This window comes from Cibotium barometz, chromosome 10, assembly GCF_041138505.1.
Source record: "Cibotium barometz isolate CiBa-2024 chromosome 10, ASM4113850v1, whole genome shotgun sequence".
NCBI lineage: Eukaryota > Viridiplantae > Streptophyta > Polypodiopsida > Cyatheales > Cibotiaceae > Cibotium > Cibotium barometz.
The window spans coordinates 5,418,730-5,438,931 of record NC_141055.1 but is presented as its reverse complement, the minus strand read 5'-3'; the positions used below and the strand labels follow the sequence as shown (position 1 = coordinate 5,438,931).

The window sequence follows — 20,202 nt, the reverse complement described above, 5'->3', positions numbered from 1 at the left end:
CGAGATTGGTGTATCCATCTCTAGAGGCTAGTAAAACCACGGAAGCATTTTCCGAGATCATTGAGTCACTCAAGGACCGCTTGACCAAAGCACAGAAAGCCTATAGCAGACAGGCAAATAGGTCTAGACGAGATGTCCACTTCAAGGAAGGGGATTGGTTCTATCTGCGTATCATGAAACAAAGATTGAAACAAGTGGGCAAGCGTTGTCCCAAGCTTTCATTCCGTAGTTTTGGACCTTTCCCAATAGTTAAGTATGTTGGACCAAAAGTGAATGATGTTTCAGACGAACAGCAGCCAGGCGTGGTATACGAAGCAGAAGTCATCGAGCCCGAGCAAATCCTTCTTCATTATTGGAAGCATGGTTCCGGTCGACGAGTACATCAGTTCTATACGAAATTCCGAGATTGAAGTACCCACGAAGCCGTATGGCTAGACGAGGAATTCTTTCAAGAGTACCCCCAGTTGTTGGCGGACTACTTGGAAGCCATGAACCTGTCGCCAAGCTAAGCAGGAGAAAATGTCACATGCACTTTGCACTGTAGTGCATGGTGACAAACTGACTCATCATCATCAGTGCAACATTGTAACAGTATTAGTTTCATTCAAGATGATATTTATCGTACACCGTGACCTCATTGTAATCCTCAGTCTAGGATAAGTGAGGCACGAGCTACGTAGATCATTCTCAGCCATAGCAAGTCAGTCAGCCAGTCTAAGTCCCTTAACCCACTTAAAGAGACGCATTCATGCATATACAGTCAGTAGAAACCTTAGGGTTTGCATCAGAAAGCATTCTGCAGATTGCACATCATTCATCCATTGCATCTAGACCATGGCAAATACCCCAGATATCATCTAGTATTTATCAAGATATTTACTAGGATTTTTCTAGTATTTTTTCCATCATTTTCAGCATTTTACACATCATTTAGGCATTTATGGTGGAAATGAGCAGTCGGCCAGCTGAGTAGCCAGTCGACTGGCTCATGGTGTCCATATAAATAGAGTACTTGCATATTCAGCCATTCATTCATCATATTCAGCAAAGGAGCATTCAAGCACTTGTCATCCTCAGCACTAGGAGCATAAGCGATTCTAGTTTCAGCCATCTTCTCTCAGCGTTTTCCTCCTACAGCAATAGGCGCATCAACGCATGAGCATTCAGCCATCTTGCATCAGCAAAACGCATCAGTTCAGCATTCAGCCTACAGTCCACCTTGCGTTTTCTGCATCCACACAGTTTTCAGCATTCATATTCTCATCGTTTTGCTCCAGCCACTTGGTGAAGGTAAAACGCAACATTCATATTCATTTACAGCATTCATACTCAGTCTAAAACAGTCCCAAACAGCCCCTCTCTCAGCCTCAGCTTTGCATCCCCTTCTCATTCCATTGGGAAGAGTGCATAGGCTCGAGATTGGACATCTTTGGTGCTTCAACAACAGTGTACAGTTCAACCCAACACTTGGTCTTCAAAGGTCTTGCGTTTGGTTTATCGTCAGTCACACCGTCAGTCTCTTTAAAGATAATAAAGCAAATACTATCTCGGTAACGAGATAGGGGGCCCTTCAATGGGTAATTCGTGACCCCATACAGTGTACAGTTCTCATCTCTCTCTCTCATATCTCTTTAAAGTTTGAAGTCATTCAAGTGGATTGCTAAACTCGCGAAACTCGGGATACAGAAGACGGTGTGAGCATTTGTGTGACAGGATCCTCCAATACGAATACTTCCGCTGCGTGTTACACTATGCATGCTGAGATGGAAAATCTCAAGAGACAACTACGTGAGAAAGATGCCCAATTGAAGAGCTTGCATGAAGACCCGAAAGTTGTGCAGGTATTGGATGCACAAAGGCACTAAGCTTTTGTGAATGATGCATTGGAAACTATTGCACTTGAATTGGATGTCAAACCAAGAGAGATGGCACTCTTTTTTCTCATTGATCAAGGTGATGTGGTGGAGGGAAAAGAGGGTGAGCTTATGTGCAAAATGCCACCTCGTGCAAACCCTCTTGGAGCCGCTTCCGCAAAGCTAAAATCTGCAATTCAACAAGAGAGGGAAGAGGTGACAGTAATCTCTCACCATGCCTCCACTATTCATGGAATCCCATCTCACAGGCATGCTTCTTCACTATTAGGTACACATGGCAAGTAACCGACTCAAGAATTGGACCGTTATATTCCTCATGGAAACAAAGGCAAAAGAAGAGCCAACATTGGTGAGGAGGATGTGCATCATAGCAAGAGGGCCAAAGAGTTAAAGGTAGGAGACAAATCTATAAGATTTGAGAACTACCATAGCGAGTATGACTCTACCAAAGCTTTATCTTTCATCTCCCAGTTTGACACGAAGGTGAGAAAAACTACTCCACCTATCAAAAGGAATTGCTTGCAGTAGTCCATGCCTTGACCATTTGGAAGCATTATCTCTTGGACACTACTTTTGTGGTCAAGACTGATCACCAAAGTTTGAAGTACTTTCTTACCCAGAAGAAGTTGTCACCTATGCAGATGAGATGGGCAAAATTCTTGTCCATGTTACACTTCACAATGGAGAGCATGAAGGGCAAAGACAACTTGGTGGCTAATGCTTTGTCCAAAAGACCTAAAGTTGGTGCCATCACTATTGGATACCACACCGACTTCACGGTAATGCGTGATTTATATGCTATAGATGCAGATTTTACCCAGGTATGGCATTGTTTACAAGAAGGAAACATTAAGACGCCTTTCTCAACAACGGAAGGTTTCTTAATAATGAAGGATCAGCTTTGCATAGTGAAGGAATTAAGGCAAAGGGTCATGGAGGAATGCCATGCACCTCCTTTTGTTGGACATTGGTGTATTCTTCCTACCACACAAATGTTAGAAAGATATTTCTATTGGCCTTCTAGGAGAAAGGACATTGAGGCATTTATTCGTGAATGCATCACATGCCAAAAGGTGAAGTTTGATCGAGGCAAGTCACAAGGCTCATTACAGACTTTGCCTATTCCAAAAAAACCATGGGAAAGTATTGCCATGGACTTCATCACACGCTTGCCAAAGACTCCAAAGGGGAATGATGCCATCTGGACAATTGTGGATAGATTCAGTAAAATGGCTCACTTTGTTCCAGTGAAGAAGACAATGGGGACTGAACAAATGGCTACTACATATTTGGCCCAAATTTTCAAACATCATGGACTTCCAAAGACCATACTAGGCGATAGAGATCCAAGGACTACTAGCTTGTTCTGGAGAGCCCTCTTTAAGAATGTAGGCACTAAGCTTGATTTTTCTTCTTCTTATCACCCCCAAACAAATGGTCAAAGTGAGAATGTCAACTTACAACTTTTGGATCTTTTGAAATGCTTTTGTACTGAAAATAAGGCAACTTGGAGAAAGTATTTGCCACTTGTTGAATTTGCATATAACAACATTGTACATTCTTCTACTAGAAAAGCGCCAATCAAAGTAGTCTATGGACAGCCGCATTTGCTGCCCATATTGCAAACCAAAGAGAAGATCTTTGCAGCTGATAAGTTTGTTGAAGACATGGACCTCATGCACACTCAAGTGCACCACGCCATAGAGAGATCTCAAGCCAAACAGAAGAAAGCTGCCAACAAACATAGAAGAGACACTAATTATAAAGAAGGTCAGTGGGTGCTTCTCAAGTTTAAGAAAGCACGCTTGAAGAAGAAGAAAGAGTAAGAGAGTCAATTTATTAAACTCTCAAACAGGTACTATGGACCATTCAAAATCAAACAAATGATTAATGATATAGCTATTCGTCTTGAATTGCCCTCTCATCCACCTGAAGAACATGAGCAGACTATAGAGGTATTACAACCTAAACAAATTGTCTATCATAAGGAAAGGACCCAAAGGAAAGCTGTGTAATTAGACCCATTGAAACGAGTCTTTTCTGTGAAAGCATTTCTGGACAAAGAAGCATGGAGGGAAGGAGATGGTGGGGTCCAGGATGGCTAGTACCCATATCCAGAGTGTAGACGGTTAGGTGGCACTCCAAAATAACCACTAATACCTGGCACAGGTGTAGGACCTAGCGAGGGTACTCCATAAGAAGGGATATAAGGCTAGGCACTCGGTGCAGGTGGAATACTTGGCCCTGAGACAAACCCTTGAGTAGGCACATAAGCTGGTACTCGTGTAGTGCCTGTGATGGGTTGGTAAACCACCTCATACCCCGTAATGCTGGGTGGCAACACAATGCTACTCGGCATAGTGCCAAGAGATCCTTGTGTTGGGTAAAACCCACACGCAGGGCCCTATGGAGATGCGGCCTGTAATGGCTACATGCCAACACCAGCAAGAAGAAACATGGGTTGGGTGGGAGGGTTTTGTGCTTGTGGTTGTGCAGTATTCCAAAACACATTAGGAGCAGGAATAGAAGGTGAACCAGAAGAGAAAACAGTGTTACCTCCTTGTATACCAGTAGTCTAAGAGCGTATGTTGCTCCTAGACCCTTAGTCCAAGGATCGAGGGTAATAGTTGGTACCATATGTTGAACCTGTGATGCAGAAGAAGAGACCCAGGTAGTGTTAGGCACATAAGTACTCAAAGATACATACGAACCTAACACGGCCCCGACTGAGTTGATGACGATGGATCTCCGAACGACCATGGTGGTACTTGTCCTCCCTCAGAGAATGTCCCAAACTGCCAAAGTCCAAGCTGTCTGCTAGACAGCGCAGCAGGGCTCTCCAGATGAGGCTGGATACTGGGGTCCAGTACTGGCACACTGGCTGTACGCATGTATCCCCCTCTGGAAGTGAAGTCTGATAAGCTCGGAGAGGAACGTTATGGTGTAGAGGGTGAGTAGGTGTAGACAGGCTAGTCATCTCCCAATGTAAGACTTTCAACAGGGCTCTCCAATGAGTAAGAAGTCCCATACTCTATGTGGTCTAGATCTGAGTAAGGAGAGTCAACTTCTAGTGACAAAGGCTAGTCCTCCGGAATCATGGGTAGACGATCCATGCTGTGTGCTCTCAAGGTCTTCAATCCCTTTGCTCACGATAGCTCTGATACCATGTGACAAAAAAGAGGAAAGGACCAAATGTACGAGAGATCTAAGCAAATCAACACAGCATGAAATGGATGAATGAGTGTAATCCAATACAAGAGGCCCTTTGATGATAGGTGACTCTGAGTAGTAGACCGGCGAAGAAGCAAAGACAAAGTCGGTGTAAGGGGTCGGTCGGTGATGAAGGCTCGCGTCGAGGACAGCAGTGGCACTCCATGAGGATGTAGAGGTAGAAGGCTGCAACCTCAGGACTGAAGTAGACGCAGGTGTGCTGCTGAATACTGATGGAGTAGAAACGCTGCAGGAATAGAGCCGATGATGAAGATGTGCACGTAGATCGCCGGGCTTCTGCTGTGGTAGAGCTGACGGCTGAAAGTGATGCGCAGGGCTGAAAACGCTGCTGAATGCGTTAATGAAGGTTCAGTTGGTGTAGACGATGATCAATATGTTGGTTGATACAACCGGACTGCTGCAATGATGGAGCCAATGCCTGCTGATGACGATGGTTGATCTATATGTGATGAAACGCTGCAGTTGGATGCTGTGTGGGCAGGGCCGCCGCTGCAGGTTGATGATGATCACGATGGTGAAGATAGTGTTTGATGAAGGCAGCTGCTGTGTGCGTTGAGCCAACACCTGCTGATGTTGTAGGATGCACAGGAGATAGAGCATTGGCTTGTGGATGCGCAGGTGGTGAAGCTCTGGCTACAGTCGCGGTGACATAGATCATGGGTGATGGTTGGTGGCCGGCTTTATATAGCGCTGGCTGGCCCTGTCGGCCAGCCCAAACGACTAGAACAAAAAGGCTTTTTTTAAGATGAATAATGAGGGCCTTGGGCACCCTTTTGTGCGGCCTTTAGGCCTTTTGGGCTGGTAGTCACATACCTTCTCTACATAATGTCTCCGCACGTCATCACTTAAATTCACCACACCACGTTTTTGCTAGCATTAACTAAAGGATACCCTAGCATTGGGCACATATTCTTCAGCAGTGACATCATCTGCTTGGCTGAGATCATGATTTCGGTACTGCTTGACATTTTCCCCATGCACACATACAAAGTTATGCATTTGTATCTTCCTACATGTGCGTCTATATGCTTATTGGTGTTCAGAATTATCATCCCTGTTAAGAAAACAGCACTTCTAGCCTGAAGAAGCTATGGTGCTGGACTCTGTTTCCAGGTCTGTGTCTGTGAATTTGAAGTCACTTCATCGTGTCACTCTTTGCATTAAATGCCCTGACAAGCTAGTCCGTTGACGTAGCTGTGAATATGTCATAAACCTAAGATAGCAGCAGTGGAGACGAAACCAGAAAGAAGAGGAAAAGACCTAACCTTTGAAGGGCTTGATGACTAATCGCTTGGGCTGAGGAGGGGTAGCCTTTTTTCGGGACAAGTTTGCTGCTGTCCCGGCAACGGCACCAGATCCGGGGAGCCCCTCGGCCTTCATGTCCATAAGGATGTCATCTGGGCCGTTGTCTCCCGTGGGGTTGAAGAGCTGCAAGCCGTTGGATCTAGGGTCCAGGCCCTCGGCGAAGGCTTGCTGTTTGGGCTTCTTGCTGCTGGTAATCATGGTGCCGCTGCCCTCGCTGCTGCCGTTGATGCCCCCGCTGCTGCTACTAATCTGACTTCCCGGCCGCTTTGAGTGAGACATGAACCGGTCATGCATTGCAGCTCCCCCCGCTCTGCAGCACCGACTTTGCTCGCCCTCGCATCCCTGTCGCCTCCTCTCTCTACCTCTCTGTATGTATATCTTCCGTCTAGCTAAGGAAAACGCGTCTGCACAGAAGGGCGCGCCCGCCGCTGGAGGACACTGGCTGTGTCAATGGCGGCAAAGCTGCAGAGGCCTATTTTTTGGTGTGGGGGCGTTTTAGATTCTCGGCACCAGGCAGTCAGGGACGCTCCATGTGTTTCCACGATCACCCAAGTGCTCCAGCATTTCTGGGTGTCCAAGTACCTACAATGTACCAGCTGGGCTTTTGCTTATATGGGCAACTTTGCTCTACTTAGGCCATCTTCCCATGCCCAAGTTATCTGGGCTACGAGGAAGTAGAGTAACACTAAAACTAGGCCAAGATCAAGTTTTCTTCTGGAACTAGGCCACTCGGATCAATTCTCTTCATGTGAATGGAGATCTCTGGCGTGCATTTATTGCTTTTGCAACTCAGTTAACTGTGAGAAAAATGTATGTCTTAAACATTTAAATCTTGCTTCTAAGTAGATTTGAACCCAATGCCTACTACTTAGAAGGCATTGGTGCTACCATTCAAGAAGCAGGGTGCTCTATTTTTTTTTATATGTGAGTGGCAATTGAAATTAGAATCCATTAAGGTAGATACGAACCCAATACCTCCTGCTTAGAAGGCATTGGCGCTACCATTAGGGTGCTCTATAAAAAAAATTATGTGAGTGGCAATTGAAATTAGAATCCATTAAGGTAGATACGAACCCAGTACCTCCTCCTTAGAAGGCATTGGCACTACCATTCACCAATGCTACCATTCAGGAAGCGAGTGCTCTACATTTCACGAATGTCTGCTGATGCATCTATGCATTCTTTAGTTCTTCACAATGTTCTTTTCCATATAGGTAAAACGAGATAATGAGCATTTTTTACACAAGGTGTCCTAGCTACAAGTGCTTATATTATACCTTCTTGCTTGAAATTTCTCCATTAAAAGCATTAAATTATAATGGTTTCACACTCATGCAAGATATTTGCACCTCATCAAGTCATCATTAAATTACAATGGTTTCACACTCATGCAAGATATTTGCACCTCATCAAGTCATCAAGGAAGGATAGGAGAACAAGTCCATGTCTCACTAATGCACATTGCTACAAAAGTGTTGAGGTTTTTACACCTTCATGGCAATGTTGAGGTTTGGCAATTAGTCATGAGTTTGCCTAAGGTGCTCATTAAACTACAGGCTATTGCAAGTTTGCACACAAAAAGATTGGGTTAACCAAGCTATGTGGACACTACCACTCTATAGGAAAGTGAAAGATACACTCTATCACCTAAGCATGCAAGCAATCCTAGTCTCTATCATGCACACTAGTGAAAATACAAGAGCATCACACATGAGAATAGAAGAGAGAAGAAGACACTTAATTTTAGATAATGGAATTGTCCCTTTCTTGTTAGTAAAAGTGTATTTTCTATATGGTCATTTTCCTACATGTGGGTAGTGTCTAGGATGCACATGGTTAAAGATCTTGTTTCGGCTCATAAATATGTCAATTTGGAGGCCGCATACTCATGTGTCATGAGTGTAGATTACATGTAATGAATTATATGGTGTACTATAATGTATATATGGCATATCATGAACAATATTTATTGTAGATTTGTGACATGAGTTTTATATTGTATATCACCTCCATGAGTGATACATTGTGTCTACAATATCACCTCCATCAATGATACATTGTGTATCATATATGTATCACTAGTTAGTTGAAATGAGGGATCATGTGCCCATAATAAAACCAACACACTATCTGAGTGAAATATATGTATTACTAGTTAGTTGAAATGAGGGATCATATGCCCATAATAAAACCAACACTCTAACTAAGTGAAATACACACCTTTATCTTTTCATTTGTCAACATAATAACCAACTTATAATGTCTAGCATATCCATTAAAGAGACTCATTCTTAAGCCTTACATACAACTTTATAAGTCAAGATGTTTAGAGGTAATATTCTATTCCCAATGCAAGTATAACTACTCCTTGCTTTTAGAAGCTAGTAATAACGATTACAATCATGAAGTCCATAATAGCTAGAACAACCAACACTAAAGACCTCATCAACATAGGAAGCAAATGCTAGAATCATTTACTATACAAGAGCAATCACACAATAAATATGAGGTGCAAGAGAGAAGGCATACTCAGTTTATGACAGCAATGAGAAAAATATTAACAAAATCATTAACTTAGGATACCTAAAATATACTTGAGAAGAACATAAACAAAACAATAGCATTAACTCAGGATGCTTAAATATACTTGAGAAGAACATTGAAGTAGCATAAATCATAGGAGTCATGAAAAGTATTGATCCTTGACAAAAAAATAAGATATTGTGAGTCTACTTGCATGAAGGCAAAATATTTATGAGTCTACATGCATGAAGGTAAAATATAAGGTGCAATGAAATACTCTCTCATTGATGGATGTATTGAAAGTAAAGCTTCAACAAAAATAAGATATTGTGAGTCTACTTGCATAAAGGCAAAATATTTATGAGTCTACATGCATGAAGGTAAAATATAAGGTGCAATGAAATACTCTCTCATTGATGGATGTATTGAAAGTAAAGCTTCAACAAAATATTAAAAATTTGGGTTGCCTCACTTATAGGTGAATAACGTGTTCTTATATGAGCAGTGTGAAGAGTTGACTTGAGTAATCACGGGTGAAACTGCATGACTAATGTTATGACTAATTAACATTAGTCATACACCCTAATATGTCTTGTGTGTAGCCTAGTTTCCTTTCCTTCATGCATTGCTACAAACCTGACAGATTTTGGACCATGACTGTTACGAAAAGCCACAACCTCGAAACGTATGCAAGAGAGAAGACTAGATTGGCTACTAATAGTCCCCCAAGTGTGCGAAAAAAGCATCCCCACTTGGGTATTTTTATAGATTTATTCCACCAAAAATAGATACAAGGCTAATTTTTCCCAAGCTTGCTTTGCAAGAAATCTTTACAAAAAATGATTAAACAATTTTATACAACACTTCTCCCTTTGGGACAGCAATTGTCCTCAATTGTGTAGAATAACAATAGGGAGTCCTTCAAAAAGTCTAAATCTTTGGAATTGCTCACAAAGAATTCTGCATCGGGAGCTGGATTGGACTGACTCATAACTAGCTCACACACCACCTTGAAGCTTGCATACATAATTGGGTTGGACTCACTCACAACTACCTATTATATGCATTGAATTGGAGTCGCTTATATATGCATTGAATTGGACTCACTCACAAACATCCATCCACATAGGACTGACTGGATTCACTTATAATCATCTAGCATATGTGTAATTCATAAACAAAAATTGAAAGGAAAAGAATATTTTAGTAGAATGAAGTAGAACACTTTGAAATCTACAAAAATTCTAAACACTAGAATGTGGAGATGAATAGATTAGAAGAAAATCTTAAAATAGTAGGAAAAAGTGTGACTAAGGAAAAATAATATTTGCTTATAAAATAATAGATTGGTTTCTAGAAAAATGAAAACTTAAGACAACATGTGACAGCAAAAAACTTTTGATAGAAAGATACAAAAGGGACGTATAAAATTAGAGCAATTTTTTTTTGATATTCAAGAACTAATAACAATTGAGAAATTAATCCTACTTTAAAAATTGATGAAAATCCGTATAAGAGAGAAATTAGAATGAACAACAAATGCTTCTATTAAATAAATAATACTTAGCTTACATATTTTTGAAAAAAAATCAAAATCCTTGGTTGAAAATATTTGTGTAGGGTCTTTCCAGTGTCGTCCTTTGATATATTTTTTTGCCAAAGTCGAAAATCCTCTTCTTCGTTATTCCTTCTTTTTTATTATCTTCCTTCTCTCTTTCATCCTTCCTTTCTTTCTTTCCTTCTCCTTCTCCTTCTTCTCCTTTTTCTTCTTTTTCTTTTTCTTCTTCTTTTCCTTCTAGTGGGCTGTTATGGTGTTGCCACATCATGGGTTTTAATCCCACATAGTGTTTTTTAGTATGTTGGGAAGAGTATATAGGGGAGAGTGTGTGGCCCCTTTATATTATCCCTTAAGAGACACAACACTTGTGCTTCTCTCTCTCCTTGTCCCACCCTCCCTATGCATAATCTCTTCTTCCCTCCCTTTGTCCCCTGTCTCTCTTTCACCTCATTTCTCTCTCTCTCTCTCTCTCTCTCTCTCTCTTCACATGACTTTGCATAGCATTAAATGTGAGTTTATTTTTCCACATTTGTATTTTTGTGTTTGCATGACATTACCTACTCTTTATTATCCTTTTACATGTCAATGCATGTATGTGCCATTATAATATACATTGCATTGTATGGCATGGCATTGCACGTGGATGTTATTACATGTGCATGTCATTGCATAGTAATTCTTGCTCTTTGCATAGTGTTGCATGTCATTGCATGCCTTTACATGTAGTAGTATGTCATTTGAAGCCTTTGCATGTAGTAGTATGTCATTTGAAGCCTTTGCATGTGACCTTATATCATTGCATGCAAGTACAATTAACAAGGTGAATAATGTATACAATTATAACATACAAGATAATTTCACTCAAGGCATAATATCTAGTATGTCTTTAGTACTATTTCATGTGACCTTATATCATTGCATGCAAGTACAATTGACAAGGTGAATAATGTATACAATTATAACATACAAGATAATTTCATTCAAGGCATAATATCTAGTATGCCTTTAGTACTATTTCATGATAAAAAGTGAAGAATGTAAATTTATTAAGGTCAATAATTTTTCAATTATGATTGAGGTCATGGCACAATTATTTGATAGGAAGAGGGAGAGAGAGATCGAGAGAGAGTGAGAGAGAGAAGAACATGACAACATTAAATCCTAAGATCGAAAATACCAATTTCAATTACAAACAAAACCAAGTTCATTCACATACAGCTTCGAAATACAAACTCTTCTATCATAAATGGTATTCAAATCATGATAACAAACCGAAAATTTGACAAGGCAATTAATACAATAGACAAGGCGATCTATAGTTGAGATCACTTTATTCCATAAAAGTTATTACATCATCCTCTCAGGCTAAAGACAACTATGTACTTTGTTTCTTGACTTTCCAAGTGGCAGATTTCCCAAGAGCGAGAAGGAGATGTATACTCAGGTCTGTAAAGTGAAGCAATTAACCATGGTATGAACTATACAATTAGATATTTCAATTTATTTTAAATATTATTTCTTATATCTTTTTGAATCGTGAATTCTATTGTGAAGCCTAGAAGTCTAGATGACAAATCACATTTTCAAGGCAAGGGCAAAGGTCTTATGAAAGATGAAGGAGATGTTATGATAAAGAGGATAATGATGATGATGAAGGGGCAAAAGTGCCAAAGAAAGATGCAACAAAGGAAAAGGGAAAAGGAAAGGCACTTCAAGAAGAGGACGACTCTACCTAGCTTGGGTGACCTGACCCTAATCCAAATGAATTTGCCAGGTATGATTTTACTCATTGACAATGATAATGTAATATATTTGTGTGGTGCATGCACTTACAAAATGTATTCTTTGTAGGAGTGTCTCGTCGTACCACGATAGTAGTCCTCGATATTTCGAGTGAACATCAAAGTGCTAGTTTCTCTACCGTTATAGAAGCCTCGGCGTTAACAGGTGTAATAATCAATTGTGACCACATGTGAAAGGATTGTAAAGGTGTGTCTTTTATATCCTGTAATGACAATTGATGTATAACTCTACTCAACATGGTGTGGCAGGACATCATTCTACAAACATGATTGCATTTGTTGGGGATTCTTTGAAGATAGGCCATACACTTCTGAGCCAGGAATGTCCACAAGAGTTAGAACATGTCTTTGATATATTATAGAAGGTAAACGAGGGAGACAGGACCTTTACTATTAAAGGTGTCAATACAATCGCAACGTGTGATTGTATTGTAGTGAGGTTGCCCACATGAGGTTTTGTTTATGGCTACCCCGATGACATTGTCCCACCATGGAATATTTACACATGTGAGTGATGAGATGATTTTCCCTTCATTAAGACCTTATGTGTTGTTGTGCATATGTTGCGTTTATGTTATGCTTACATTTTTTGTGTATGTCATTTTTGTGTATGTCATGCTTACGTTTTTTGTGTATGTCATTTTGATGCCACGTAGATGGAGAGGAGCATGCATTGCTTTAGATTTGTGAGACCATCTTAGATGACATTATCATCGGTACTGTGTATCAAAGTGGCAACCATTATCACTCATGCCGAGCGCTCTGGCTTCTCCTTCAATATCCTGGTGAATGTGCAATGTACAACTCAGATTGGAAAGGCCTTTGGACAAGAGGTAAGCAACACTAACCATAGAGGTTGCCATTAAGCATCACTTTTTGCTACAAAAAATCATCTCATACTCTTGTGCAAATCATCTCATACCCTTGTCTGCTACCTTCACAAGAATAGTTGGACAAAAGTATACACAACCTTTCTCACCTGATTATATCATTGATCCTTGAAACATGATGCACTGGGGCAGATGCCTAGATAGGACAACATGGCGACGTATGGAGTTAACATTTTTATGCTCTAAAATAAGAGCGTTACATTTTTTGATGGAATTAAGAGAGATGTTTTCTTTGCAGGTGGATCTCAGTATGGAGATGACTTTTGTGAGATAGCCTATTGAATCGTCATGTAAAGAAAGGGCAAGTGATAGTAGAGATTTATGCTGGATGTGGACATTGTGCTACCGTAGCACAAAAATTAGGCATAAACATTATTTGTATTGATCCCAAAGAGGATGTAGTGGAGGGTGTCTTGATGAAGATTTCATTGTAGCACAGTAAACATATTTATTTGTGAATATTCAAGTGATTGGGTTTAGCAATTGTTTATGATTGTGTCATGATATTATTTTTCATATTAAAAAAGAGAGAAAGAGGGCGAGAGCAAGGCATGTTGGGGTTTTTCAAATAAGACATCATTTCCCTCTGCAATAATGTTTATGTACAACATATTGTACAAGCCAATAAAGAATCGATATTTTCTGTATTGTGTGGATGAATAAGGTAGTGAAGCGTTTGCAGACTCGAGGATATGTACGTAAAACATGAGTTAAGTATGCTGTGTTGAGAAATAAGAAGGAAATATAGAGAGAGTGAGCAAAGAGAAGAACATAAAGAGTGATTGTGTGTGTGTGTGTGTGTGTGTGTGTGTGTGTGTGTGTGAGAGAGAGAGAGAGAGAGAGAGAGAGAGAGAGAGAGAGAGAGAGAGCGCACAAAGAGAAGGGTAGAGAGAGAGGGAGGATAGAGAGACCGAGCAAAGAGAAGGACAGAAAGGGTGAGAAAGAATGCGAGCAAAGAGAAGGGTAGAGAGAGAGACAGAGAGATGATAGAGAGAGTGAGTAAATAGAATGATAGAGAGAGTGAGACATGTAGAGGATGGAGAGAGCTACAAAACAAAGAGAAGGATAGAGAGTGATCAAAGAGAAGGATAGAGAGAGAGCGAGAGCGAGAGCCGAGAGAGAGAGAGAGAGAGAGAGAGACAGAGAGACAGAGAGAGTGAGCAAAGAGATGTATAGAGAGAGAGAGAGAGAGAGAGAGGGAGAGAGAGGAGGATATAGAGAGCGAGAGAGGGAAGGAGGATAAGAGGTAAGCGAAGGAGAGAGAGAGAGAGAGAGAGAGTGAGTGAGAGGGAGAGGGAGAGAGAGAGACTCATTATGTCTTCTTCTAATGTCCCCAACTATACTCTCAAGGATACCCTTATAGGGTTTGCAAAGATTCGTGCGCCCGAAGTCAGGTGGAGATGCGAAAGAACATCTGAGAATCACGACAGAGGCTCGTAGTCTTTGGAGCAAGATGCTAGCGGATAAGCCTATCGATTCCAGAGATTTGTATGTATGGAATATGAAGATTGGAAGTGCTATTGGCACTTGGCGGAGTTACAGGTACATTGTTAAAGAGAAAGAGGAGTCCCTTCAAGAGAGGAGTTAAAGAATAGAGTAGCCCATAAAACTGCATAGGTGTAGGAACCCTTATGTAGTTATGGTATGTCTTTTATAAACAATATTTAAGACTGTAGCCCTTACACAAGTACATAGTTGTTTTAGGTCTTTGCTTGCAAGGATGATGTAACAACCTTTCTGGAATAAAGTGGTCTTTCAACTATAATTTGCCTTGTTATTTTTATTAATCGCCTTGTCAAATTCTGGGTTGTTGTGAGGAAACAATATGTTTGTTGTCTTGAGGAAACAATGTGTTATCCCGATGAGATTTCTTTGGGGAGTAAAATTATCTCTTGCCTACAACAATTGGTAGCTATATTATCCTATTCAATTTTGTATTGTTTATTGTTTTTCATGACATACTCGCTCTTCCCCCAGAAAGTAAGAAAAGATGCCTTCATTATTGGGGTGTAGGATTCTGAGGGAAGATGCCTTTATTATTGACATTAAAAAAGAAGAAAGGTATTCTTTTTTGTTTGGTTCAAAAGAAGAGTACACCTTTCCCACTACTATAAATATACATATAACCTCTATACAACTTTGTTAACCACCATTTAGCTTAACCTTCTTAGTAGAGCACACCACCCACAACCCTCCTTTGTATTGTTTGTGATGGCCTCATCAAATATTAGCATTGAAGTTGTTGCACGTATTGCTAGGGAGGCCACCAATGCAGAGGTCAAGCGAAAGACCATAGATGGTGCATAAGCATGGAAAGCTCTCACATCCTTACCACTTCCTGGTAGTGATGATAATATTTCTTTAGTGCGCAGAGTAAAGTGGTGGGATTAATTGCTATATGGTGAGCTCATGGTTTTATTGATGATGCGTCTGTGCATCTCTTGTTAGAGGAAGTGCAAAAGGGAACGACCGCCGCGAATGAACGCCATTCACTTACTTTGTGCCTTTACCCTGGAGGATAAGCGATGCCCATAGAAGTAAAGATGGTAGAGAATAACAATTATGATAGAAGAGTTGTATTTGAAAGTTGTATGTGAAGGAATTGGGTTTTATTTCCAATTGGAAGTAGTAACCTCGATCTTGAGGATGTAATGTTGTCATGTTATTCTCTCTCTCACTCCCTCTCCCTCTCAAATAATTATGTCATTACTCTCTTTCCCTCTCTCTCTCTCTCTCTCTCAATCTCTTTGCTCCTCTCTCTCTTGATGGTGAAGGAGAGGGAAGGAGAGTTTATGCATAGGAAGAGTGAGGGAGAGGGCAAGGAAGGAGAGAGGGAAGAGGGTGGGAGAAGGGGAGAGAGAGAGAGGGAGGGAGAAAGAAAGGACGAGGTTGGGAGACGGAGAGAGAGAAGAGGGTGGGAGAGGGAAAGGGAGAAGTAGAGTGAGAGGGAGGGAGAAAGGGACGAGGTTTTGGGAGAGAGATTGAGAGAGAGAGAGAGAGAGAGAGAGAGAGAGAGGAAGGAGAGATTATGCATAGGGAGAGGATAAGATAGAGGGAAGAGGAGATGAGAGATCATGCATAGGGGGGAGAGAGAGAGAGAGAGAGAGAGAGAGAGAGAGAGAGAGAGAGAGAGAGGGACAAAGATATTATGTAGGAGAGAGAGAGAGAGAGAGAGAGAGAGAGAAGAGGAGAGGAGAGATGATGCATAGGGAGGGGGAGGGAGTGAATGAGCAAGAGAGGGTTGATAAAATTAAGGAGGAAACAAAAGTGAGCCATTCATAATGAAAATACACTTGATTGCATTGATATATTGCTTATATAGCCAGGAGAGGTACACTCTATGTGACTTGATACAAGTTTGGATGACATCATTGATGAGGTAGCATAATCACAAGTGGCTAGCAAGGAGGTGATTCTAATACATTTTATCATATGTGATATATCTTAGGGAAAATGATTGGATTATTTCTAACACCCCCCTTAAGCCAAACATTTTACTCAATACATGTACTCTTCTCCATAATACAATCAAGGTCATGTAGGATAAAAGACAAGGTTTTATAACCCAAAAAGAAAGAGTGAACTAGAAAGCATAGGATTCATCATCAAAATCAGGACCAACAAAATTCATTTTTTCAGCAGTGGGTGGCAAGATTGGCTTTTTCTTTACTCTTCTTTTTGTCTTTAAAATAACATTTGTGTGGTGGATGGTTGGTTTTACCACCATGCACACAAGGGTTATTAATAAAGCAATTCTTTATGAGATGGTTGGTTCTTCCACAAGTAGCACATTTCTTGTAGTTGTTAATGACAACATATGCTCCTCCCGAAGTGAGATTATTGTTGAAGTTCACCTTCTCCTCCTCCTCATGTATTGAATTGAATTGATTGTACTCTTCAAGGATACAAGATCCCTCTCCCCCTATGCCGCAACGATTTCAGGGGTGCTACCAGCGGAAGTAGCACTTCTTACGTAGGGTAGAGTCTCCCACTCGAGGCCTTGCCCATGGATATCTGGACAAGAGACTAATCCCTCGATTCTTCCAAAATTGAATCCGTAAAAACTTCCCTCACCTAGCAAACATAGGCGATTCCACCGGAAAAAATCTATTCTAACGTAGTTAAGAGCCTTAAAACTGACCAAACTTATTCGATCGAACTTGTAAGACACATGGTCAGATCAAGGAAGAGACTTGCACTTGGATCATAGAGACCAATGCTTTTTTCCTCATCCACGAGGCACAACCGTTGATTCTTTTCCATAGAACAAGGGTTATCCGAGATTTTACTTCAACTATCATAATATAATAGAATTGAGTCTCATTTTAGGGATCCATCAGACTAGCCTAACCCCATCTAATCCCATGGGTTAGCCAACCGCCCAACCATTGTAGTGATAGGATCCATTTAAAAATTTGGTTATGTTTTGCTTCGGGTACTAGGGAAAAAAGTTCCCAAGCCCCCTAACCGACGCTTCAAGCAACTTCAAGATAGTCACACCACTTACATACCCAATATGAAATTGCCTGTTTCACAGATTCAGCTATCTTTAAAACAATCTTTTAATGAAACCATAGTATCACTGATTATAATCCTCTAAAATATTTAGCTTGAATTCTAATTTCCAATCAATCCTTCATTGGTGTACCTATGGCATCATTAGCAACTAGAACACTCACCGCTTATTCACTCAGGGGCCTTTTCAATAGTTCCTAGCTTATAGTGCCTGGAAATATAATCACATAAGAAAAATCCAGATGGACTCTCCACCATTGAAGATCAGCAAGATTAACCAACAGATCTATATAAAAGAGCCATGGACTCATCCTTTGAAGACCAGCAAGGCCAATCAACCAGATCCATGCCTAAGTTCAGAAAACAACTCTAACTCCTTGTTCATCGATGTACCTATGGCATCATTGGCAACCAGAAGCTCACCGCATGTTCACTCAGGGGCCTTTTCAATAGTTCCTAGCTCATAGTACCTGGAAATATAATCACATAAGAAAAATCGATGGACTCTCCACCATTGAAGATCAGCAAGATTAACCAGATCCATATAAAAGAGCCATGGACTCATCCTTTGAAGACCAGCAAGGCCAATCAACCAGATCCATGCCTGAGATCAGCAAGATTAACCAACAGATCCATATAAAAGAGCCATGGACTCATCCTTTGAAGACCAGCAAGGCCAATCAACCAGATCCATGCCTGAGTTCAGAAAACAACTCTAACTCCTTGTTCATTTTTTCTCCCCGACGCACGCCTGGGTATCTTTGGTGACCTAGAGCCCGAGTACCGTATGGTTAGCACCCTCTAGGCTCCTTCGCAGGTCACCTAGCGCTTTACTCATAGGCCGCTTCCTTGGTTCCTCATCCACCGTACCGGAAGCTCACCATTTAAATCGAACCGAGGCTCGTCAAGACCTCGACCGACCTTGCTATGCGAGACGTCCTCCATTGACTCGCTGTCAGCTGTGTTGTAACTTTAACTCTTAGGTCTCCACGACCTCATTTACAAGATGGTCAAAATGCTTCCCCATCATTCTTGACATAAAACAGTCATTTAAAAACAAGTTTTATAAATACAATTTCTAACAAACTCTCATCTTTCCACATTGTTCCACATCATTTCTCGTTATTCCACATTCTTCTACATCAATTCACATTGCTTATTCCATATCCAGTCATATGTATTCCCATTGTCCTTCATCCATTCTCATCCAATCACATCATATTACATCTCATCACATCACGTCACATCCATCCACATCACATCTCATCCGTTCACACCTATCCAGGTCCACATCACATTACATCACATCTCATCCGTTCACATCTATCCAGGTCCACATCACATTACATCACATCTATTCACGTCACAACATATCTACATCACATGTCATCCATTCATGTCACATCACATCCATCTATATTCATTCAAATCCACTTCACATCCACATATCATCACATCACGTTCACATCTATTTACATTACTTCGCATCCATTCACATCTACCCAGATCCACATCACATCACATCTCATATATCCACATCATATCTAACCAGATCCATATCACATTTCATCCATTCACATCTCATCACATCACATTCACATCTCACCACATCCATTCACATCTCATCACACCCCTTCACATCTCATCATATCCACTCACATCTCATCACATCCATTCATATCTCATCACTCCCATTCACATCCATTTACATCACATCACATCACATTCATTCACATCTCGCACATCACATTCATTCACATCTCGTCACATCCATTTACATTACATCACATTCATTCACATCTCGTCACATCCACTCACATCTCATCACATTCATTCACATCCATCCATTCATTCACATCTCATCACACCCATTCACATACCATCACATCTCATTCTCATCCATTTACATCCACATCCATTTACATCACATCACATCCATTCACATATCATCACATCTCTTTCACATCTCATTCACATCTCATCACATTCACATCCACATCCACATCCATTTACATCACATCCACATCTCATCACATTCACATCATCCACATCTATTTATATCACATCACATCTCATCACATCCACTGATATCTCATCACATTACATTCACATCTTATCACATCACATTCACATCTTATCACATCACATTCACATCTCATCTCATCACATCGCATCGATTTACATCCCATCGCATCGATTTACATCCCATCACATCCATTTACATTCATTCCAGATCCACATCACATCTTATCACATCCACTTTTAATACAGTTTCTCTACTTTAGATACTGATAGGACTTTTCTAAGTTTCTGCCAATTGCTTGACCTAGTTAAAGGTACTTTTTATTGATCCCATTAAATCTAAGTATCAGAGTGTTGTTGAAGGTTTAAAAAGAGAAAATAAACATAGTAAAAACTCAAAAAGAGCATTTACGTATTATATTTTCATTCCTTAAGCTTTATTAATGAGAACTAATTCTAAACTTCCATTTACTCATTAGATC

General features: G+C 40.6%; 1 protein-coding gene across 1 annotated transcript in view; it reads right to left on the bottom strand.

The window, feature by feature from the left end:
* The window catches only part of LOC147634468 (cullin-4-like), a 77,063-nt gene extending 69,992 nt beyond the window's left edge, over positions 1–7,071 (bottom strand). The window contains exon 1 of the mRNA XM_086803550.1: positions 6,371–7,071. Coding sequence (XP_086659676.1) covers positions 6,371–6,704 — 334 coding nt within the window. The 5' untranslated portion in view covers positions 6,705–7,071. The remainder of the gene's footprint in view (positions 1–6,370) is intronic.
* Between the last annotated feature and the right edge of the window lie 13,131 nt (positions 7,072–20,202).